At 39.4% G+C, this 24,606-nt stretch overlaps 1 protein-coding gene across 21 annotated transcripts in view; it reads right to left on the bottom strand.

The window, feature by feature from the left end:
- The window catches only part of ppip5k1b (diphosphoinositol pentakisphosphate kinase 1b), a 57,642-nt gene extending 42,340 nt beyond the window's left edge, over nucleotides 1-15,302 (bottom strand). For 9 of the 21 annotated variants that reach the window (XM_008410720.3, XM_081607760.1, XM_081607759.1 and 6 more), the window contains exons 1-8: nucleotides 15,073-15,301; nucleotides 11,197-11,255; nucleotides 6,048-6,517; nucleotides 2,950-3,145; nucleotides 2,217-2,307; nucleotides 1,536-1,621; nucleotides 920-1,074; nucleotides 255-356 (exon numbers count right to left, since the gene is read on the bottom strand). In XM_008410720.3, coding sequence (XP_008408942.1) covers nucleotides 255-356; nucleotides 920-1,074; nucleotides 1,536-1,621; nucleotides 2,217-2,307; nucleotides 2,950-3,145; nucleotides 6,048-6,224 — 807 coding nt within the window. In that variant the 5' untranslated portion in view covers nucleotides 6,225-6,517; nucleotides 11,197-11,255; nucleotides 15,073-15,301. Of the gene's footprint in view, nucleotides 1-254; nucleotides 357-919; nucleotides 1,075-1,535; nucleotides 1,622-2,216; nucleotides 2,308-2,949; nucleotides 3,146-6,047; nucleotides 6,518-9,522; nucleotides 9,700-11,196; nucleotides 11,256-15,072 lie in introns of those variants that run through there. The other 12 variants (XM_081607762.1, XM_081607764.1, XM_081607765.1 and 9 more) reach the window with 6 other exon arrangements.
- Nucleotides 15,303-24,606: the final 9,304 nt, after the last annotated feature.

The following is a 24,606-nucleotide window of genomic DNA, read 5'->3' as shown; positions in this document are numbered from 1 at the left end:
TTTGAATTTTTTATTTTCAAACTTTTTTCCAGTAAAATTAAAATTGTTTTCAAATTCAAAAATTTTTATTTGATAAATTTTTCAGTTGACAAATTACTTTGCACTTGCAAAAAAAAAAAGTTTTTTTCCAGTTTAATTTTTTTCAGATTCAAAATATTTTCTTGAGTAAGATTTATGGACCTAATATAGCTCCATACAAAACCACTCGGCCCTTCTCATTAAAATCAAAAGGCAGGCTGGCGTCCACACAGTACCTTCACATCGGTGCCATCAGTTGGCATGAACTCCTCGTAGATGTACGATCCAGTTTTTCGCACGTTGCTCTCTGGGGAGTAGACACTGCTGCGACTTCCGATCTAAAATAAAAATATAGCGATAAACACAGGTCATACAAAAATAGAAAACCTCTTGGGTCACTAACACATAGGTGTAACAGAACAGAGCACAAGATCCATCAACCAAGGAAGCTAAATAAAAGAAAGCACAACTAACATCAATAGCCTTCTGTGGAGCATCGATTCCATCTTCTACAGAGAAGTCTGGTGGGATGCATATTAATACTCATAATTGCTGGTTTAAAAATAAAATCTAAATTTTTTTATACCAAATTTGATTTCCGATTTTAATTGAATTATTTTTCCTCCCAATTTTTTTCCCTAAAACAAACCTTTACAAATGACAGAAATATTTTTTTATACTGGCTTTTATTTCAACAATTTTTTTCTGTCAGTTGACCAGAAATCAAAGTTGAAATAAATAGCAGCTGTAAGACAAGATGGTAATTCTTGTGGGTTAACATCGTTCTGAAACCCCCAGAAGTGCATTAGTGAGAGACAAAAAAAAAAAAATCCACATTTTCCAAAAATTAAAACTTCAAAAACAGAGAATTAGATCAATGGAGAAGGCTGACAGCAGCTACCTTTCTGAAGAGCCTCTGGCTGCCTCCGCCTGCAGACGTTGGGTAGTAGATGTAGACGTTGTGGTCCTCTGCACACACAGGTTTCTCCACAAAGGGCTTAGGGAACACCTCCCCGTTCACCTCCACATGGTCCTCCCCCTCCACCAGGTTGCACTCTGCACAAAGCGAGCGGCCGTGTTAAAAGACAGTTCAACAGAAAGCCTTTACCAGTGAACGCATGATCACTGGTATTTGCCGTCAAAATGGCAAATAATAACATGAGAAAATGTGGATTTGTTAGAAACAACAGATTTTTCGATATTTAGTTACAAACTGACTATTACATGATGAACCCTTAGTAACCAAGCAAATCTAAAAATATAAACTTTAATTAAAGGGGGCAATATTATGTATAGTGCCATTTTACAGAATGATCAAGAAACTATTTACCTTCAGTTGTTATAAAAATGCTGTCAAATATGACTTAAAAGAAATTTTACTTTGTAATTTAGCGCCTTAAAACTGGGCCTCTGTCTCTTTAAGAAACTCCTGTTCTTTCTGAAACTCCAGAAATAAGCAATATTAATAAGCAATAATAACTGCTTATTATTTTTTTAAAAGACGACGCTGTTCTCACCTTCAGGATCGTCAGGGTCTCTGTTTAACACGCCGTAGCGAGGCAGGTCGATGCCCTCTTCCTGAAGGATCCGATACACTTCCCTCCTAACATCGGTAATATTATCACAGACAACCACAATAGAGTGAATTTGTGCAACATTCATAGTGATCCTTTATTCTCTTTAACTTCCTGCTCTTGGAAGAAGTTAAAGAGAATAAAAGGAAAGCCTGTAAAAACAGCAATTATGCCATTTTCTCAAGAACAGCTCATTACCAAGACTGGGAAAAGATTTCCTAACTACAAGCCAGATCCGGACAAGAAAAAAAACATGAAAATTTATTTTTTGCTTTTTATTTAATCAAACACCGCAAATTAGAAAAAAAATGTAATCTCCAAATTTAACTGTCAGATGAAATAACTTCTTGTTAAGCTTTACTGACATTAAAACTTTAAACATTACAACATTCAAAAAGAGGCTTTCAGTAAAGGGTTAAGACAAGTTTTGCAAATAATTAGAATTTTAACACTACTGATTTGAGAGATTTTTGTGGTATAATTCATGAAGTGTGTCTTGTTTTTTCACTTTTGTTTTTGAAAAAAAAAACAAAAAAACTGCTATATTCCGGCTGTTGCTGAAATCAAAGTCCCGTCACACATGTATTGAAAGTTAATTTTTTCTCGTTTTTGAGCCTCTCTCACCTGTCTTGAATGAAATACTGCATATTGAGATCATTGATGAGCATTGGATTCCTGAGCTTAGCATATTCCACTGCTTTGTCAAGAGGAAAACCTGGAAAGCAAAAGAATACGTCACATTTTAGATCAACTTGGATTGACACAACAAGGATTTACTGGGAAAAAAAACAGCATTTCTTTTTCTTTTTGCTTTTGTTGCATAAATCAGCCTTTTTTCAGAAGAAGGCTGAAAAAAGCCTTTTTTCAGCCTTTTCAGGTAAGGTAATTTTATTTATATAGCACATTTTCAGCAACAAGGCAATTCAAAGTGCTTCAAGTGATTCATAGAGATAATTGCACTGTGTTTCTGTCGTTCTGGTCATACGAGTCCAGAAGAGGTTTTGGGTAAACATCACCTTCTCCCTTCCCTGGAAAAACTGCATCTGCAGACGATCGTGTTCCCTTATCTCCGTCAGCTAACGTTTTTAAAAATAGAGCGGAAAAACATTGCATGTGACAAACTGACTGCAACACGAGTTGGAATTATGCAGACTTGAAACTCTTAAGATAAACTCATTTATCAAAACGCAGAGATCGCCATAAAAAGTATGGAAGTAAAAATAGGATGAAACTGGAAGCTGGATTAGTGTTAGGGAGATGCTTAAAGTAAAGTCAGAGGAAGCACAAAAAACTGCACATAGTTATTTAAACACCAACGTTTTCACTCAGCCGCCTGTAATGGAAATGCAAAGTTCACCTTTGGAGTGGAAGGAGATGAGGCAGTCGCAGAGCGGCCATTTCTCCACAGGTTCCTCCAGGATCACCTCCTCAGGGAAGATGACGACATCGATGTAGTCAAATTTACAGAGTCTCTCCAGGATCTGAGTCATGGGCTTCGACTTGGACTTCTTCATCATGGCACATATGCCCACAACGATCTGTCGCTCTGACGGCTGGTGGAAAGGACAAGGGTAGGCGATGCAAACAGGAAGTGTTGCTTATTCATGGCTTTATTTCAACTGGATAACAACTTTGTTTAAAATACTATGTATGACAGTAATAAACATGTATTTAAAAAATCTACTGTTAAGCTGTTTGAGAAATTGTAAAATCTAGCTTATGTTCATTAATCTAGAACAAAAGTAGCTTTTTATAAATGAGAAAATGGCCGTCAAAACCAGGCATGCAACCATCTTTTAGAAGGCAATTAATTAAAGAAAAGTGAGAAACTTTGAGGATTTTGTTACTTTTACTTAATCTAAGAGTTTGCAAAGATTTATTAATTGACCTCATAATGAAAGGAAACAGAAAAGGGCATTTGGTCAGATAGTTTTAGCCAAATTTGATATTTCAGATTTTTTTTAAGATAATGGCGGATGAAAGTTAATTTTAAACGGTTGCTATATACAACATGGCCACCAGATGGCAGTTACTGTTACACATGAGACCTTTAACATGGTTTATATACACATATATAGACAGAACTGAATCCAAATGTTGCATTACTACGTAGCCTCCCTTTGCAGTCAAAATGGTTCTTTTTTCAGTGTAGTCAGGAAGAGGCCGTCACAAATGCAGACTTGTGGTGTGTGTTCATTTTATTTATAATTTTTCTTCATTGCATGAACAGACTTGATACTGGCTGTAGCACAATCCCTCCTTTTATTTCACAGTGTTGCTAATAAATGTGTCCAATTCTGAATGTTGCTGCTGCAACTGCGGCGAATGGAAATGCAGTGGAGGAACGTAGAGGAGCCAGATGGTACAAGAAAGACTCAACAACATGACAGCTGTCACTGCTTCATATTGCACACAACAGCCTGTTGATTATGGTGAACAGTCTGGTAGTGTGTGGAGCCGCTACGGCAAACCACTAAGTGGAGTGTGTCACAAGATGTAATCTTTTCTGAATGCAAACTATCAAGGAAATTATGATCTATTTTGCAACTTTCTCTAAGATGAACAAACTCCTCTGTCTCACAGCTAATGGAAGATGGAGATTAGGTTATCAGATCATTAACTAAGCCGCTATTCTTTCAGTAGGCCTGAAAATGTCACCATTCTAACCATAGCTGATCCAAACTCTTATTAGCATTGTTTATTGTTGACGGGATTCAGCTACTCTGGTTCAGAAAGTCATTACGCAGAAGGAAAATTTGGTGTTTAAGAGTAACGGTGTAAAATTACCACAAACAGCCCTTCTGTCTTACAATTAGGCCTGTCACGATAACAAATTTTGCTGGACGATCAATTGTCTAAAAAATTATTGCGATAAACTATAATATTGTTTCAAGACCTTTTGACACTGATCTAATGGAAATGACTAATAATACATGCGATTTCCTGATAGATACACCTTATTTTCAAAAGAACACGCAACACTGGAACTGATAAACTAAATAAAACAACCAAAAATAAAATGGATTCTCAGTCTCCACTAACAAAAAACGTACTTGAATAAAAACTAAACATAAAGCCAAAGTGGAAATAAATACTGCATTCAACCAAAAGAGTGCAGATTATGAAGTCTTTATACTATATTGCCCTTCAGTAATCACTAGATTTAAATGGAGAAGATGGGCACATCCGACTACCTAATGCAGTAGTTCATACTACACCAATACGCCCCTATTTTCCCCTTATGACAATCTTATGATCATTGGCCGATCTAACAGATCATCCTACATTTTGTGGTGTGTTACGGTAGATCGTGGTGGCCGATCGGATCTAAATCAGGGTTTTTCCCCGACTGAGAGCTTAACGCTAAATGTGACAGGTAGCCAATCAGAAAGCGCGGATTCTCCTCCGTGCTTTCTGAGGGAAAATTACAAGGGGAATCCCACACAGATGACACGGTGCAACCCAAAATCCAGCGGACATTGGAGATATGTGGAAATAACATTAATATTTAACGTTTCGTGCAAAGAATATAGAAATGATAAGGGGAGGAGTTGGAGTCAAATTGCTACCGCAGTTGATAAACCCGGTACGTTTTCAGCTGTTCTTCGTCAACATGACATAAATAGGTTATAATGATTTTCATTCTGTCAGGACTTTACGCTGACTCTAGCCACATGCATCACAGGTAGATTCTAGTAAAGCATTGATTAATGCCTGATTTTAAAATTAGTTAACTGGACTTGTAGCCATTATTTTGTGCCTTTGTGGATGGACACCACACGGCACGACGAACCCGATCGAACCGTTAAACCTAGGATTTCTGTCGGCTAAGGTGTGGTCTCAGGTTTTGAAAATGGGCCGACAATCGGCCGACAACTCGTGTCGTGTGCGCTGGACATCAGACTAAGGAAATGAGGAAGGGAGGGTCAGTGGAGAGCACCAGAGCTGAGCCTTTTTACATTCAGTTGTCATCAACAGAAAAAAAAAAAAGGCCGGAAGAGAGATAAAGACGACAATTAAAATGAGCTCGATAGGTTTAATTTATCGTCCGATTAATTGATTTATCGTTTATCGCGACAGGTCTACTTACAATTATCCATCTCTGTTCCCAAGCCAGATTTTAGATCTTGTTTCCATTTCTTTATCTATTCCCCTGTTTGAATGTTACTCTTCTTCTGTTGATTTTTAAAGACTTCATTGCTCTCTTATTTGATATGTATGATTTTGGTGATGGCACTCATCAAAATGTAATGATTGTTCAGTTGTTGACTGTATGGGGTTTTCTTTATAACTTAGTAATTATGTGTTTTTATTACGTACAGCAGCTTGCTGCTGAAATGTGCTATAAGAACAAACTTGATTGATTCCTTTTGCCAGGATATGACTGGCTTTTTTTCAAAACCCCTTTGGTTGTTACCAGGCAGCAACGTGATGTCATTCACTTCTCTCACTTACCGATTCATTTTCATACACCTCCATGTCGTCCTGATGAAGCATCTCGTTCTTCATGCCAGCCTCCATTTGGCCCATGTCTTGCTCATCCTCTTCACAGCCAATCACAAAGCGGGGCACGTCTCGACGAATCCGCCCCCGTTCTTCAACTGGTCTGGGTCCGTTGCAGGGCTCGGACATCACAAACCCGGGCGAAACATGACTCCTTCAGGAGGACCCTCCCTCACCAAGGTGTTCCACTAACGACGCTAGTGTTGACGGCAGCTGGTTGGCTGTTACCGGGGAGATCTGCTGACGAAGCAAAAAGTGATCCGCCGGCCTCTTCTGAGGTCGCTGATGTTGGTGGACTCAACACGACACAGGCTGAGGTATATTGCGTGTAAAGCGAGAGCTGTTGAGGTAGATGGAAGGGTATTTCATCCTAGAAACTCCTTGTCCTATGTGTCAACATTTGCTCACCATATAATCTTGTGCTGCAGGACAAAAGGACAAAAAAGAAGAAAAAAAACCTGTTAAGAAACAAGGTCAACACAATTCAGTTAAGCAAATAGCTTAGAAACCACCGTGTTGATACACATTTTATTTGGGAAATGAATACCAATGGTGTAAGATCAGCAGAACAAAAGAAACCCAGTTTCTCCAAAAAAAAAAAAGTCAGAAAACTACTGGTATCTGGAAAAGGTTTACTCCAATTGATCAAAATTCTGACTACAATAAAACCCAATTAACAGACAAATTACCTTCAAGAACTTAAGGCATACAAACACCTCTCTTCCACTGAGCGGTATGGTGAAGTTGGGTACTCTAAGTTATGGTTGGACTTTCACTAGGCAGCCGGGGGTTAAACCTAAACGCCAAATGCTGCGCCATGCTAGTGCGATGACAAAGGGGACACACCATTACGTCTTGTACTTGTGGCAATCATCTAGCTTTTTCTGCCCTCCAATGAATCAACTGTGTTGTGTAACCTATCCATACCGTACCACTGTCCTATGGACCTACAACAGAAGGAGGCCGAGGAATGATGCGTGATGTGTCAACTGTATGGCTGCTTTTACAATCTTTTATTAATTTTGCCCTTCATCCTTGGGCCACTAATGGTAGATCTCCAGAGTTTTCTGTCCTGGGCCATTCTTTCTATTTTTTTTTTTTTACATCTGTCTCTAATGACCTTTATTTGACAGTGAATTGACAGAAAGTAGGTTGTGAGAAAGGGAGAAGACATGCGGCAAAGGTCAACAGGCAGGGACCTGAACCTGTGATGGCCTCGTAGAGGACTGAGGTGTCTGTAAATTGATGGCTTGCTTTTCCTCTTCACCACTGCCGTCCCCCATCATCAGGTCTTTCTTGAACAGCCTCTCTTTCACTTGCCTAAGAGTGTCTGGCAATGTTGGTTGGTGGTTTGCATAGAGTGTGTCCTACCCAGAACCATCTTTTCTTCCCAATTTCACAATGGAAACAGACAAAGTCGCGTACCACACCAACCCATGCTGCTCATGCTCAGTGGAAATGAGGCAATAGTTGATGTCAAATGTCAGTTTTCAAGGGACCGTCTTCTGTCTGTTACAGATGTTGCCCTTTGTTCGTCACTTCTTTTTCAAATTAATGGGTTACTATGACGCCTCTGCAGATCTTCATAGAAATGCAAAGGAGGCAATTCAGCCATTTGAATCAGCTGTGCAGAAGCTGGGACATCTGAAGCATGAAGAATTAGACATTTTACCAACCGATTTCTTTCCCATTGTTGAAAGGTCTTTCACACCGTTTGCAATGTTAGGAGTTGATGTGAGATTATGCAGATTTGATATGCTTTTGAAGAAAACTAAGTTGTTGTTTTTTTTTTAGATGTACAACAGAAAAAAAGTTACATTATGTTTACAGACAAATGGTTTATCAAAACCATTTTATCAAAAGGTTTACACAAGCTAAAATGTAGTAGCACAAGTAGAGCAAGTAGAGGGGTTGTAAAAATAAAAACTATTTTAATTATCCACTGTCTCTTAAAACATCGGCTATTAGTGTAGGAGCTAATCATGTATTATTTATAAACCGAGTTTTGAGACAAAAGTAAATTCAAATCAGGTTTCTCAGTCTTGATCTTAACCACATTCTATCACTATTCAATATGACAGAACATCTTTTACTCCGTCTGAGTCCACACATTCGGTTTCTAAAGACTTCATGCCGCTGTTTGTTGTTGCCATAACGACAAGATTCCAGCCAAAGTCAGCATGTCCTCTGGTTAAGTTGTGTGTGGATATTATATTGCAACACATAACTCCACTGTGCATCTGAGAAGCCAGCACTTTTAAGACTGTTATGTTTGTTAATTTACATTCCTAACCTACGTTTCCCTCCTAGATGGAGTCACCAGGAAGTCCATCAATTAAATGTCACATTTTGCCTGCATTATTCAAACAGCCTCAACATCCCATGTCTCTTCACCGGACACCACACAAATTTCCTTTCAGATTTATATCAAGATTTATATCTAGATGCTACTGCCGCTTTATTTCACTGTTGCTATGGTGTTCTTCTAGCATTGCTCCCCAAACCTTAGAGAGTGGTTTGGTTACATCAGACCATAACACATCCTTCTCCAAGGAGCCGGGAATCCTGTCTTCCTAACAGAGTCCTTAGCTTAGCACATTCTGGGAATACAAGAAATCGAGGACAAAAGGTAATAGCTGGAAATCCTTGCAGATCATCAATCATTGCCGATGGCTTTCTAACCAGTTTTCTTTTCAACAACTTTAAAGAAACATTCAGTCTTTGGAACGACCGTCTTCACTGTGCCATTGTCTCCACATAAAAATGGGACTTTTTATTCTATTCATCTGATTTACGTCACAAAAGAAAAAAGTGTTTTAACTTATAATTTTACTATTAGGAACCATTGAACACGTCCCAACCCAATCTGAACCCATTTTAGTTTGATGTTTTGTAAAAATGTCTGCTCATTATCCGAGTGTTTGATAACATGAGCAGAATTCTGGTTTGAAACAAAATACTACAATATTTAGCAAGCTACACTTATCTCCAATAGGAAAGAAAATAGGAAAAGATTACAAAGCCCTAATTTCAAGAACAAGACATGCAAGACCCATATACATACAGTCACACACACAGATGGGAACTGATCCAATAGAACAACTAAAAAAAGAAACTGAAATGCTTAGCTGCCAAATTATATTACACACACACACACACGCACACACACACACACACACACTCGTGTCCAAGACATTTTGATGCAAGGTTCAGTTCGAGTTGCCCTTTGAAAGATCCATTGCGAGGAGTATGCAACTGTAAACAATCAGGAAAGATTCCCGAGACATTAAGACTGAGCGTGGGAACCTCTTACCTGCGGTACAATCCTTTTCAGATCAATGAAACTTTAATTACTTACATGTTCCCTTGTGACTGAGCTGAAGTCAATGTGGTAAAGTTAAATAAGAATCATTTTTCCAACACCTACCATCCACTCTGGTGAAGACTCCTGCCACAGCAGACCAGCAAAAGCAGAGGAACTTGGTAATAAAATATTCCTTTCCACTCGCATACAGTACATGGAGATTACTTCACAGGACCAGTTAAGGATTCTGGCAGCTGAAGAGTCGACTCAGTCTCCTCTCGTGTTCTGAACTTTCTGCCTGGACATACCTTGTCTGGGTCCCGCATGCCACTCTGGCCTAACCTTGATACCCAGAAATAACCGTGTCCTCTGGAGGACAGGAACTAGGAGGTGGAGCCCAATCTTGGAGCGTGATGGGTCCCACCAACACGCGCCCCCACCACCCGCCTCCAAAACATAACTCATCACTGCTAACCTCTCAGGCGATGACAGGTCGCACTAAAGTACAGATCCTTCTTGCGGGACTGGGGCCACTGAACACTGACAGAGATAAACTCGTAAATGACATAACCCTAAGCTTGATGTGAATGCTGAGTCGGACTTAACTAAACCAAGCAGATCCAACAGTACACGCTGGAAAAGCGGGCAGAACAACCACTCGATGAAAAACCGTTTAACCACCTGCACCAGGTTATTCTCATCATTAGAATAGTGAACAAGGCAGGAAGTGTCTCAGCTTTCATTTGCTCGTGCCTCATCACCGCTCCTACCAAAACACTCGGGTATACTTTACACACACTGAAGTGAAATGGCTAGTTCTGTTTCAGGACTAAATGTAATATGGAAGGACTGATTTTATTACTTCAGTGCATGACATACTGATAAAACAGTGCTGGACGATATGCACTATCTAGAAACCTAATTTGTAGGATCAAAATACCTGGAAGGGAACTACAATCACACATTCCTAGGAACTAGCACAACAGACCCAGCAGAACTCCTCAAGTAACCCGCCCAGAGACGTTTTGAGGGGAATTCAGGCAAGAACACAAATGTCTGATTCTACATTGCCTTGTTTCCACTCAGCAGCTCGGCATGTGTTTGGTTGGGACACTATTTTTTCAGTTTTCCTCGTTGCAGGACCAGTACTACACAATTTCTGGCCTGCCTTCAGCTGTAAGTCCATATTATGATAGTACGGTACAGTGAAGGCGAAGCTACAACCGCAAACATCACACATTTGGGTTCTTTCAAAAGCTTTGCAAATATCCAAGAGAAAAATCTGAGCGTCAAAAGTTGACCCACAGAAGTGAATGCAGAGAGCAGAGTATTTTTTTGGCTCAACCGGATTGTTGGCTGCTAGACATTTCTCCTTCTGAAACAGTAAACACCACACTAAAGTCAGGAACACACCCTGACTTGAGTCTTAACAAATCAGTCAAAAAATGTGTTTTCTGTTGTGTATACATATAAAACCACATGTCTGTTCCTTCAGACCTCTTAGTCGTCAACTACTGAGACAGAAATCGAGGAAGAGTTAAGAAGTAATGGAAACAGAAGTCAATACAACATTGGCACCATATATAAATATTGTAATACCGCGTGTGCGATATTGAGATTGAACGGTATGTTTGAAGTGTTGTAATTGTTGGCTAGTATATTCCAAGTGTTAAGAACTTGCAAGTTTCATGCCAATGTAGAGTTTCACTGGTTGGACAGTGAGTCGTGGCAGATGCTCACAATTCAATTCAATTCTTCATTCATCTCAAAGTGAAATTAAATGGTGTCATAACTCACGTCATCCATTTAGCTTCAAAGATGCTGTGGACAGGAAGGATCTCAGGTCGCAGTCAGCCCTGTAACAAATCAGAAGAATCTCTGACTGAACACTCATGACTGTCATGACATGCCAACAGCTCGATTTCAGGTCAACAGATTATATTTCACAGCAACATGTCCTGGATGACACCATCAGTTGTTGCCAATCACTGCTAATCCATCTCATTTGCTTTTGGTGCTCCACTTTCAATCTCCATCTGGCCATTTGGTTGGAAAACCAGGCATCGATCACTTCCGATCGACGGAAGTGATGGGTTGAACTTATTATAATAATTGTGCAAAAAAGCTATGCCTCACCGAAAACAAATGTCACAAGTGACATTACTGAGAATGCTAAAGGCTACAGTGATGGAAGCACAGGTGAGAGGAAATAACAGTGGTGAAGTCAGTGGTGTGGTTGCTTTGTAAAGGTTTCAAAAGCGTAGTAAAATATGCATAATATGAAATATCGGTAAATATCGCTTATCGGCCATAACGGCAGTATTAATGTCATATATCAGTCCAAATTTATACATCTGTGGATCCTTGCATATATCCCTAGTCAGTGCAGTCTGTATGTTTACACCAAAAAGATACAAACATCTTAAATGACTAAATAATACAGCACTGACATACATGCACTGACTCCGTGAGTCTGCCTTAAAACTTCACCTTTTTCTGACGTTAAAACACACAAGTGAACTGTTCGTCTGCTGTGTGAGCAGAAAAAATCTACAAGTTCTGTCAGGACTCCAAGGTCATTTCTGCATCTTTCATGCATGACTGTCGGTCCTGCTGCTCACTTTCCCCAAGCTTTCTTTGAATCATTTCCCACGACACGAGGCGATATCCAGCAAAGCATTTCCAGCAGTTTACTACATGTGTAAACAGTACCGGTGGAGAAAGTTTGGACCGTCTGTTCTGCATATTCTTCAGATGTTCAGTGTGAACGCAGCTGAGAACAGTGTCACACTGCGCCCTCGGTGTTATTATATCGCTTTACGAAAGCAAACAGAATGCACTTCATGGCTTTGAAGCTTAAATATTAAACAGTGGGAATATTGTAAACGTTGTGTGTATGCATTTAAAGGCATTAACGCATCTTAGTTCACATACATGCAACAAAATAACTGCTTTATATGCACCAACACAAGCCGTGTTCACAAATTAACAGAGACGCCAACATCCTGACACCGGTTTGCTCGACACAAGTCATAAACAACTTAGTTCTTCCTAATGAGACGACAAAAAAAACAAAAAGAAAGAAAGAAGCCGCCAGAGAGAAATCACTTTTATTACGGCTCTCCTCTGCCAGGCAGATTGGTCCCTGTGAAAAACAAAACCCTTTTTAATCACCCATGAATAAATTAGCAGGTGCTGATGAGCAACATCAGCTGCCACTGTTAGTCCATGGACGCTTCGGTGTCTCCGTCACAGCATGACACTGGTTACAAAAAAAAAAAAGCTTTTAACCTTTGAGACAGTCTGCCACAGCGCGCTAATGTGGCAGTTACAACCGGGAGGAGTCGGCCATTAGCTCCCATCCCCATCAGCCGGGGACCATAAACTGTGGTGTTCGTCTGGAAGTAACTGAGGTCACGTCTTGAGCAGAGAAGCACAAACGTATTTATAAAATTATTAAAAAAGAAAAAAAGGTTGTTGATATCAAAGAAAAACAGCAAATGTTTCTTATTCTCGACTAAAGCTGTTAACCCGTTTATTAGAAAAGCAGTTAATAATTAGATGCAGTGGAAAATGAAAACAAGTGGGCAAACTCCATGAAAATATCAGTACAGAAAAGATAACACGCTAGTTATCACAATGCAAACATCAGCAAAACAGACGACTTCTCCTATATATGAATTGAGCTGCTAAGAAAATAGGTGGCCAGAAACAGAGTAATGTTTTTTTTTTTATTTATTTCACTGTCATCAAAATATACAAGATAAAATCTCAGGAGTGTTTATAAAATCTTTTAAGCCAACAACTAAAAACCTTGCAGTGTTTATGCATTCCAAGCATTTAATATGAAGATTATGTAACGCAGAGTAGAGGACAAACTAAGCTTAATAAAAAAGATAAATACACAGAAGGTTCAAAGGTGACAGTTTTATGATAATGACATGCTACTGGCAATACCACTGCCAAAAAATAGAGAAATACTATTTGGTCCCAAACTGAACACAATTCAGAATAAAAAATAAAAATCTTGGATCAAAATTATTATAATGTTTTTAGATGTATTGAGAAACGACGACTGGTGGGTTCAAGCTGATGTCAAAACGACATTTTTTTTTTTTTTTAAATCAGTGTGTGAACAATGCATAGTGCTACCTTTTTGGTGTGGAAGTTGAGATGTAAGAAGCAAACTGAAGAAAAACAGCAAAGGGCTGAAAGAAAAACATTCATTACAAGCTGCAAGAAAGGGAGAGAGAGCAAGACTTTCAGTAGATAAGAAGTCTGAACGCGTTTACAGCAAAACTGCTCAAACTTATACTTAACCAGCTGAATTTGAAAATGTTGCTAGACTTTTTCCAACATTCTGCAGGACATACACACAAAACTGCAGTTTGCATAATGCAGTTTGCGAATACAAGATGCTAACCACAGACTAAAGTTTACATTTTGTAACTTTTTTTCGTTCAGAAATGTTTTACAGTGACTGCTCTACCGCCTCTGCTCCTCATATAAATACCTAAATCTATACCGGAGGGTTAAAGCATAAAAAAGAAAAAAAAAAGTTCAGTTTGGGAAATTGACCTCAAAGTTGTGATTGGTGCATCTCAAAGCAATCACTTTATATATATATATATATATATATATATATATATATATATATATATAATGTTCCACTTGAAATTCAAAAATAAGGCTAGTTGCCGAGGTGTGTGATGTGCCTTTCATTCCAGGGGGAATCCTAAGACAAAATAAAACATAACAAAAACTGTTTATGAATGTTTACAAATGTGTGACGTCATTCTCAGTTTTTTATGTGGCGCTAAATTCAAATTCAATTAAATTGGTATTTTATTGAAGGAGTGTGATCTACATTTGACCATCACTATGAGACTGAAAAGACCTCAACTGGATTTTCATACACTGAAAATAAATATATAATTTTTTTATTTTATTTTATTTTTTACATTTTTTGATTTATAAAAGCTTTGTACTACTTGCAAAACACTAAAAAGTGTTATGTAGACACCGTCTTGAAATTCTGGGATTCCACTGACATAAAGAGAGGCTCACCCAGGACACCAATCATGCAAGAACCGCCTCTGGATACAAGGTTTAATATACTGAGAAACAACATTTACATATAGAAATTACAGCTGAAAACGTCCTCAATGCCTCTACTAGTAATCATTTTTAAATTAAGGGTTACACAGATGTTGAAAAACTACTTCCACATAATAATAATAATAATAATAAAAATAAATAAACTTCCAGACGTATTAAAACTGGAACGCTTCGCTTTGCTCTGCCCACGTTACGTGTTGTTAGAAAGCAACCAACTCAGCATCGATGTGTCCATCTGTTCACTCTTTGAAATTAATCCTCCATTTATGTCAGAGCCCAACATTACAGGTGTCCAGCTGCTTGTTTCAAGTAACCACTCAGAGGACTTCAAAAGGCAATGAATGGGTCCAAAAAAGCCAAACTTAATAAATCCGAACGGGGCCTGCTCACTTTCTCTTAACTCCAGGTAGATACGCTAACGTTAAGAAACACTAACAGGGTGGTCTGCTTTTGTCTCTTCCCTCCTGCAAAGTAAATAAAGCCGTTTCCCTTTCAGAACCTGAAGCCTTTTACCACGAGGAGAGCACACAAAGCCTTTAAATAACAGAGACTCACCGGCGGAAAACAACTGGGAGTTTGCCTGCTCCTCACTTCCTTGTTTCCCCTGACTGAGTAGAGGCGAAGTGAAGCGACTGCTGCTGCCTCCGTCGTCTGTCTCTCTAAACTCTGAGTAAAGTTGTAGGCTGCTCGCTAAAGTTCATGTCCGGTCGCCGCCGTCGTTGCTCGGTTGTTGCCGCTATGAGCTGCTTCCTTCCCCTTCCTTCTCTCTCTCTCCCCCCCCACAGCCGAGATAACATTTTATTAAATCAGCGCCGTGACCGCCATCTACTGGCTGCATTACAGCACCGCGCTTCAAAAATACTGTATCCGCTCTGGTGGAATAGTGAAATTACTGTCAACAAGCCTGAATGAATTCAGCTTGTTTAACTGAGTGTGAAGACGACAGCGTATTAGGGCCAATGTAGATAGAAGAAAACCGTTAAGAAGAAAACCCAGAAATGTCTGATTTTCAAAAGTAGAAAATTTGACATTTCTGGGTAAAAAAAACAAAAAAACCCCAGAAATGTTTAGATTAGTCTCAGAACTTTCCAAGTTTTTTTCAAGAATTTTTCTGAAATTAATCTCAACATTTCAGATTTTTTTTCTTGCAAATTTTTGACTTTCAGAGTTCAGAAATGTCTATGTTTTTTCTGGAAAAATTCTGAGATCCATCAAAATATTTCGGAAGTTTTTCGAGCAAATTTTCGACTTATAGCTCAGAAATGTCCTTGTTCTTTCTAGAAAGTTGCAGGGATTTTTCTCAAATTTACTGATTTTTTCAGGTGCAAATTTGCTCCCCTTTTTCTGTCTGGCCGTATTACACCTTTTGTAGATTACACCTTTTGTAAACTGTGTAGCATGACTTGACAGAGGTAGATTTAAAGAAACTTAAATCTCAGTAAAAACATATGAAGTCTTTAGTTAAAAATTGAGAAATTGTGTCTATCTTGCATAATAGACCAATGTAAAATAATACAGGTATTACTTTGTGATGTTCTATTATTCGTTACACCAAAGCGAGAAGAAAAAAAATAGTTTTCAACAAATAAAATTTAAAAAAATCCAAAAAACATGGTCAACATTTGTATTCAACATCCTTATGTCAAATCGCAAATGCTTTTAACATCTATTTTCTTGTTTTGCTCCAGTTTCTCAACTGGATTTGTGTCTGGACCTTGACCAGGCCACAACGTGCTTCGATTAAAACAATTCTCTTTCAGCTGGAGGACATACTGTCCTGTTGGAAAGGGAACTTTTGCTCTCGTCTCAAGGTCCTGCAGCCATGTATTTTGCTTATTCTGCTAAGCAATTGTCCAATTCTCTCTGTTGGTCCGTCGTATTAAATCCCAATAAAATACATTCAAGTACAGCAAGCCGCTGAAATAAACCAACTGGCCGAAAGCTTAATAGAGACTTAATAGATCTCTATTAAGTCAGAACTGGCTGCTGTACAGCTGCACGTAGCCACTTTTTGATGCTGAAAAACCTGTCAGGTAAATGTGGACAGGGACCAGAGAGGTGTGTGTTTGAGCTGCAGCATAAGGAGGCAGTGTTCACTAAAAACCAGCAACCAACTCTCCCTCTTTCTCTCTCTCTCTCTCTCTCTCTCTCCCAGCATCCATCTTACACTCTCCTTTTTACATTCACTCCTCAAGGGAGTTGAAACAGATGGGTAAATGTTAGTCAATTAAAGTGTTTAGCATCAGAACCTTGTAAAATTCTAACAAACGTCGCATGATAGTATGCAAAACACAGAAATCTTTCCTATAAAATCTCCACAGAGGCTTTGTCCAGGATTTCTGCGTTTTTTTCCTCCAAAGTTTAGCTTACATTTTTATTTTTTAAATAAAAGGCGCTCACTGCATCCAATCTTCCGGACAGCAATGCTATCTACCGGCTTAGCTAATTTGAGTTAGCCCTAGCTAAAAAAGATAAAATAAATTATCTTTTTTTTTTTTATTTCCACCCATTTATTAATTTATGTTTCCTGAACTAAACTCACAATGTACTTTGAGATCCAACTTAACAAGTGAAAAGTCAGGTAACATTGTTCGCTGCATCCATTTAACGGCAACAGTGCTATCTAGCGGTGTAACTAACTTAAGTTAGCCCTAGCTAAAAAAACTGAAAGAAATTATCTCTTTTTTTTTTTTTTACTTCCATCAGAATTTTTTCCACTGCTGGTTCTGGTTCAGTATTGGACATCCGTGAATAGTTCTGCCCCAAAAGAAGCAAACGACTGGACTAGTTTTCCACTAAGGGTCAGGATATTCACAGACTTCTTGGCAACAGGCATGAATCCAAACAAGCAGTCCTGGAAAGCCATTCTGTGTGGGAGTTGAACTGCATGCCCTGGACGAAAATAAAGGCTCTTCACACTGGTACTGGGAACTTACTGGGAACCAGTACCAGTGTGAATATACTGTATTTATTTTATATTTCTGCAGAAATACTCACATGGCTCTGCAGTCAACCTTAAATAGTATAAATTATAGCAACATTTAATTTTCCTTTGGGATCAATAACTGAATTTGAATTAAATTTTTAACTGAATTTGAATTTATGGAAACTCCTTGACATGATCGTTTACAAGTTATTCAAACTTTAATATTTTTGAGACATGTCATTAAATAAATCAGTTTGAAAGGCTGCCTCTGCCTACAGATTTCTTCCAGGGTTTTTTTTTTTTCAGATGGCTGTAAAAGATGTTGCCGCCTTAACCTCATAACTGGTTGCTGGTCTTTTGAGTCATTGGGAATTTGTGGGCCACTCTTCCTTGTAGAATTGTTTTAACTCGTTAACACTGGAAGGTTTTCAACTACGAACGGCCTGCTTATGGTCAAAACCGTAGAATATCAGTGGGACTTGGATTCAGATGTTGGCTAATCTACCACAAAATCTTCAATTTGTTTTATAGAACCAACCAAATGGATCACAGCTCTCCTGCGTTGGTCAACAGTGCTTGGGTTTAAGGTCACAAACTCTTCACAGCTTTCAAGTAAAGCAAGGATTTCATGGTTCCATCAAATACAGCCAGTGTTAACAATGAAAGAGATAAACCAATTGGTTATCATTTTCCTGTATTCCAAGCACCTCATATGTAATTACAGACACCATATGAGCTCACAGAATCTCTCTCTGCTGTACCTTAGCCAAATGTTTTAAGTGCATTTTGTCTTTCGGTGTGAACTATTTTCTTGCAGCCCATGAGATCTGTTTACATTAACATGTATTTGCGCTCGATGTTTATTTTTAGATCAAAAGCCAGGGTGTCAAAGGGGCTCGGAGAACAGCGAGAACAGGGCTCGCTCTGACATCTCGTCCATATCTGTCGCCGGTCTTTACGGGCTGTGCAGCTCGTAAATTAGTACAAGTGTGTAAATTTAGTTTGCGAGACTTGACAGCTATAAAGCAGCCATTCACAGTTAGGCAGAGGTTGTGAAATATGTTGCTCTGCTACGTGATAGGCTGCAAGAGACTGTGTCAACACTCTCACTCTGACACACACACACAGGCACGCACGCACGCACACACACACACACACACTTATCCTTGTTTGTAGTGGATAGAAATATACACACAGAATGGTAAGAAGTACATCAGAGGCGGTTGCTTTAAATGAAACCCCCATTAATCGAGATGTATATTGTGGTCTTCAGCAGATACAAATTATTTTATTGATTCTAACTGGCCTAAAACAAAAAAAAGTTTTAACTGATTTAACTTCAGTGAGAAAAAAAAACAAAACATGTTTGTGCCTTTTCATATGATGTATGTAAACTTCTGGTTTTAACTGTATAAATTATGCCACAAATTGTTATGAAATACTGACAAAAACAAGAAAACTGTAAAAACCTGTGTTTTCAGTTTAGCCATGTCGAAGAAGACAATCTAGTCATATTAGATTGAACTTTGACTTTTTGGCTTATGTGCAAAAAAAGGAAAAAAACTAACAGTGCCAATAACCCTGAGCACACCACCGCCCCATAGCGAAGCATGACGGTGGCAGCATCATGTGGTAGAATTGCTTCCAGTCACTGCTAATTTTATTCTTGACTCTAGAGAGCTGAATACAAATATATAGAAAACTTGTCTTAATAATAATAATAATAATAATACATTTTATTTCAAAGGCGCCTTTCTGGCACTCAAGGACACCGTACAATAGTTAAAAAAAAACTGTGACAGAAACAAATAAAATGTAACAAGTAAAAGTAGATAAAAATAAGTAAAACAAAACAATGTATCTATATAAAGACTATGTAAAATCAGGCAAACCAATTGTGTCATGTGGAAAAGGCAGATCTAAAAAGGTGTGTTTTGAGTTCGGTTTTAAAATTTGATAATGACTTTATGTTTCTAAGGTATGGTGGTAATGAGTTCCATAGTTGGGGAGCAGAGCGACTGAAAGCTCTGCTCCCCATGGTGGTGAGACGGGCAGAGGGGACAGTGAAATGGATAGAGGAAGATGATCTGAGGGAGCGAGAGGGAATGGCAATATGAATAAGATTTGAAAGATATGGTGGGGAGAGATTGTAAAGGGCCTTGAAAGTGTGCAGAAGAATTTTGTAATCTATGCGGAACTTGGTGGGCAGCCAATGGAGTCTTTGCAGGACAGGAGTGATGTGGTGCATGGATGGGGTTTTGGTAACGATACGGGCAGCTGAATTCTGGACCAGTTGGAGCTTATGGAGAGATTTCTGGGTGAGACCAAACAGAAGGGAGTTGCAGTAGTCCAGGCGTGATGTCACAAGACAGTGAACAAGGATGGCAGTGGAATGGGGAGTAAGGGAGGGGCGGAGGCGGTTGATGTTGCGTAGGTGAAAATAAGCCGAGCGGGTAATGTTGTTAATATGAGATTGGAAAGACAGGGTGCTGTCAAGGATGACACCCAGACTCTTTACCTGAGGGGAGGGAGAAACGGGACAGTTATCAATTACAAGACTGAAGCTTTTGATTTTGGCCAGAGTAGATTTGGTACCAATGAGAAGAACCTCTGTTTTATCACTGTTAAGCTGAAGCAGATTTGAGGAGAACCAGGATTTTATTTCAGTCAAGCAGTCAGTAAGCGAAGATGGTGGGAGGTTGGAGGCGGGCTTACTGGAAACATAGAGCTGGGTGTCATCCGCATAACAGTGGAATCAATGCCATACTTGCGAAAATATTGCCAAGGGGAAGGAGATAAATATGAAGAGAAGGGGCCCTAAGACAGATCCCTGTGGAACTCCTGATGTGACAGAGGAAGGCTGGGAAGAGAAGGTTTTGATCCGAATGAACTGAGTGCGGCCAGAGAGATATGATTTAAACCAGTTTAGAGGAGTCTGAGTGATACCAATAGAGGAAAGTCTGTTGAGTAGGGTGGTATGGCAGATAGTGTCAAACGCTGCACTCAGATCAAGCAGGATGAGAATGGACAGCAAGCCGGAGTCAGCTGCCATAAGGAGGTCATTGGTGATTTTTATGAGAGCTGTTTCTGTACTGTGGAGGGGACGAAAACCAGACTGAAACAGTTCATACAGGTTATTGTTGGATAAATAAGTGTGAAGTTGGGATGCTACTATCTTCTCAAGAATTTTGGAGATGAAAGGCAAGTTGGAAATAGGACGGAAATTATTCAGATTATAGTGATCAGCACCAGGTTTTTTTAAGATAGGGGTTATGGCAGCCATTTTAAATGATGCAGGGACTGTTCCAGTGGAGAGAGAGGAGTGAATAATGGCAGAGATAAGAGGGAGGATGGAAGGGGCACAGGCTTTAACCAGGACTGTGGGAAGGGGGTCAAGCAGACAGGTGGACGACTTGGATTTGTGTATAAGGGTTGTAATTTCTGATGTTGTTGGGAGCTGGAAGGAAGAGAAGGAGTGGGCTGGAGGAGAAAGTTCAAGAGTAGGACAGGGGGAGGGTTGTGAGCTGAGATGCTGGTGGATCTTAAGAATTTTACTGTCAAAAAATGACATGAGGGAATTACAAAAATCAGTGGAACCAAATAGGAAGGTAGAGAGTCCGGAACTTGAATGATGTTCTTATAAAGTGAGAATATTGACTTGGTGGAGCCTTCATTTGAACAGATTAAACCAGTGTAGTAAAAGGATTTGGCTTGAGTGATACAGTCCTTATAATGTAATATGTGATTTTGTAAATGTCTTTATGAACAACTAGTCCAGTTTCCGGTGGAGCCTCTCAAGTTGCCGTCCTTTGGCCTTCATGAGCCGAAGTTCAGGAGTAACCAGGGGGCAGAACGAGCAAAAGAAACAGATCTGGTTTTTAACGGAGCAAGAGAGTTGAGTATTGAGTGAAGACCAGTGTTGTAATGTGAGACCAGGTCATCAAGGGTGGTTGAATTTAGAGTTGAGTATATATTGTCCATGAGTGAATTGACGCCGAAGGAGAGAGAATTTAAATTAATATCCTTAATGTTACGGAAGGAGATAAGACGGGAAAGCTTAGTGATTGAGAGAGGGGGTGATTGAGGGAGTGATTGAGAGAGGTAAAAAAAAAAAGTTGACAATCCGTATCACTATCCTCTTACTTTGTGTTGGTCATATTGTTGTTGTGTTTGTAGCAGTGCAATAAAATTAAAGGTGTTTGAATACTTTTAACATGTGACTTCAGAACAAAACCTGGAGTGAAATTTCTCACATGTCCAGCAACAGCAGAGTTCCTGTTGCAACCACATGCTTCTGCACACAATGTGTACGCAAGTGTGTGTGTGGAAGTCCAGGGTGTGTGTGAGGTAGAGGGTTCAGAGATGTGTGCGTACGCCCCGGTAGGAACACAGAAAATCCATGGCCTCAAATATTTAGAAAAAAAGAATAGGAAAAAAGAAAAATCGATGCCTCAGCACTTTTCGTATGCTTGAAATTTGTCACCCCCCGAGAAAAAGCCTCAGTCTGCTTACAGATGATCCTTTTTCAAAACCCGTGTCAGCAGTTTTCCAGCTTGTTTCCAGCGTGCGGCTTCTCATATTTGGATCATTTGAGCCGAGGAACACAGGCAACTCTGTGCCGGCCAGCCGGCCGGCCCGGTCCACTCAGAGAGTCCTTTCACAGGCTACCTGGACACTTCAGCACGTCCCTACAACAGATAAGGTCTGTGCTAAGTGGAGACGGCAAATAGGCCGGAGCAAGTCCCAAGTCAGAGAAATTAACTGAACACTTTTAGTAAAGCATGACTTGACAACTAAAGTTAACTCATTCCTTCTTGTGTTTTTAGGTGTTTATAATAATTATGGAGCTCAATAGAAATCTTATATAAACCAGTTAGCCACAAATTCTTAGTTTAATTACATCTGGGATTTATTCAGTTTCACGTTAATTTAAATGTGTCAGTTCCTCAAACAAATTTTAATATCAGAGATATCTTGAATAATAACAAAAAGGAAGATTTCTGTATTTTAATGGGTCACTATTATGTAAAATTTACTTTTAAGTTCTACATCATGTTATAATGTTATTCCCTCATCAAAAACATAAGTGGAGTGTTGCTTTGATTCCTTTATGCATGGATGACAAATCCTTTCATCTCCATGGCAACCATGCAGCTGTGCTAAACGCCTGGAAGAACCTAGCTCCGCCTTCAAGGATGAAGCTCCTCCTCTATGCTGCAGAGTCCAAGCTTCCGCCTCACAGAGCAGAGCTGCCCTGCAAATCCCCCACTCAGCTCCTTCAGACTAGCCAGCAGCAATTAGCGAACACCTGGTGGAACTGAGAATCTGCTGGACAGATTATAGGAGCTACTTCTCTGAAACGCTGGTACAAACTTGTGAAAGGGTTAATAGAGGAGCCATGTTGTGATGATTTCTTGAGCAAAGAGCTTCAGAAAAAATAGAGGTTTGAAGGCCTTTAATTACAAAGTCAGGTTTCATTTCAGTCATTTTTGTAATAACTGAAGGTAACATGGTTACTTTGTTGTGCTACAAAATGGCACTATGCGCCTAGAAAATACACAACACTGTCCCTTTAAGGACAACAAAAAACAATCTGTTCCTATGGGAAAACAGAAACACCACCTTGTAAAATCTTAAAAACACTTTTTTTTAAAAAGCCTATTTCAAGTTTTTAGTCTCGCCCAGGTCCGATTATGACAAGACCAGGTTGATGTGAGGCGTGACCTTAAACAGTTATTTTCTAATTTCGTTTTTGAGTTTATTAATTCTTAACATGTCCTCTTCAACGCTGTGGTCCTCAGAGTGTTTGAGTGTCAAGGCGAGGAACAAACAACTTTCACAAACAAATTAGCAATGCAGCTTTTGCTGTGGGGCTCCACTTGATATATACATGTATATTTATAACACTTTATTATAAGTTGATTTGGGTTCATTTGATATGTAATGAACATGGAGATGAAAAAGAAATGAGAAAAGAAAGGGAGAAAGTAAGAAAATGCTTAAAGTTTAAGTATTTAAAGGGAAGGGCTGCACAGTGGAGCAGTTGGTAGAGCTGTTGCCTTGCAGCAAGAAGGTTCTGAGTTCGGTTCCTGGCCCCGGTCTTTCTGCATGGAGTTTGCATGTTGTCCCTGTGCATGTGTGGGTTTCCTCCAAAAACATGACTGTCAGGTTAATTGGCCTCTCCAAATTGTCCCTAGGTGTGAGAGTGTGTGTGCATGGTTGTTTGTCCTGTGTGTCTCTGTGTTGCCCTGCGACAGACTGGTGATCTGTCCAGGGTGACCCCGCCTCTCGCCCGGAATGTTAGCTGGAGATAGGCACCAGCACCCCCCCGACCTCACCAAGGGACAAGGGTGTAGAAAATGGATGAATGGATGTTTAAAGGGAAAGGAGATGGGAGTAAAGAAGAGATATAAGGATGGAGAGAATATAAATGGCACCTTAGAAGTCTGCTTCTACACCTGCAGAAAGAGAGAAAACAGTGACAAACAATATATCCATATATGATGAGAACAATACATTCTGTTTTTTTCCTCAAGTTATACAACATAACATTTGATGTCGACACATTTAGGTGAAGCAAACAAACAAAAACAGAAGAAACCTCTAAGACGGAACTTACTCTTTTAGAGCTCTGTAAATACAGCTTTGAGTCAACGCAACACTAGATTTAAAAACATACACTCATTTTATGACCTCGGCTGTGAAAACACACCACCTCTCTGCGTCTACAGAACCCTTGTGTGTTTCAACACACACCGCTTCCAACACAACAAGCCTTTACAATGCGATTTCCACCAGCCCAGTCCAGTTTCAGGCAGCTGGCGCTATAATGTACCAGAAAAGGTATTTGAGCCATGAAAAAAAACAAAACAAAACAACAAAAAATGGTTTATTTACTCCGTCCACAGGACTAAATTATTTACAGTTTACCTGAATTCATCATTAGAGTTTCAATATCACAGAGCAAATGGTTTATTTGTGTCATTGGTTAGACAGGAAGCAGTGGAAATTCAACATACAGACTTTGCTTTCAATATTCTTCTCTGGAAAACACGATACATTCAGTACAAAAGTAAATATAAAACCTCTCATGATTCCAGAGTTAGCCTTCTCAAAGTGGATCAAGCAACAGAATGATGCAGATTTTATGGAAGCAATCACTT

Source organism: Poecilia reticulata, chromosome 6 (genome assembly GCF_904066995.2).
Source record: "Poecilia reticulata chromosome 6, P_reticulata-male-v2, whole genome shotgun sequence".
NCBI classification, from domain to species: Eukaryota; Metazoa; Chordata; class Actinopteri; order Cyprinodontiformes; family Poeciliidae; genus Poecilia; species Poecilia reticulata.
Note: the sequence above shows the minus strand (reverse complement) of the source record. Positions and strands in the feature narration are given on the sequence as shown.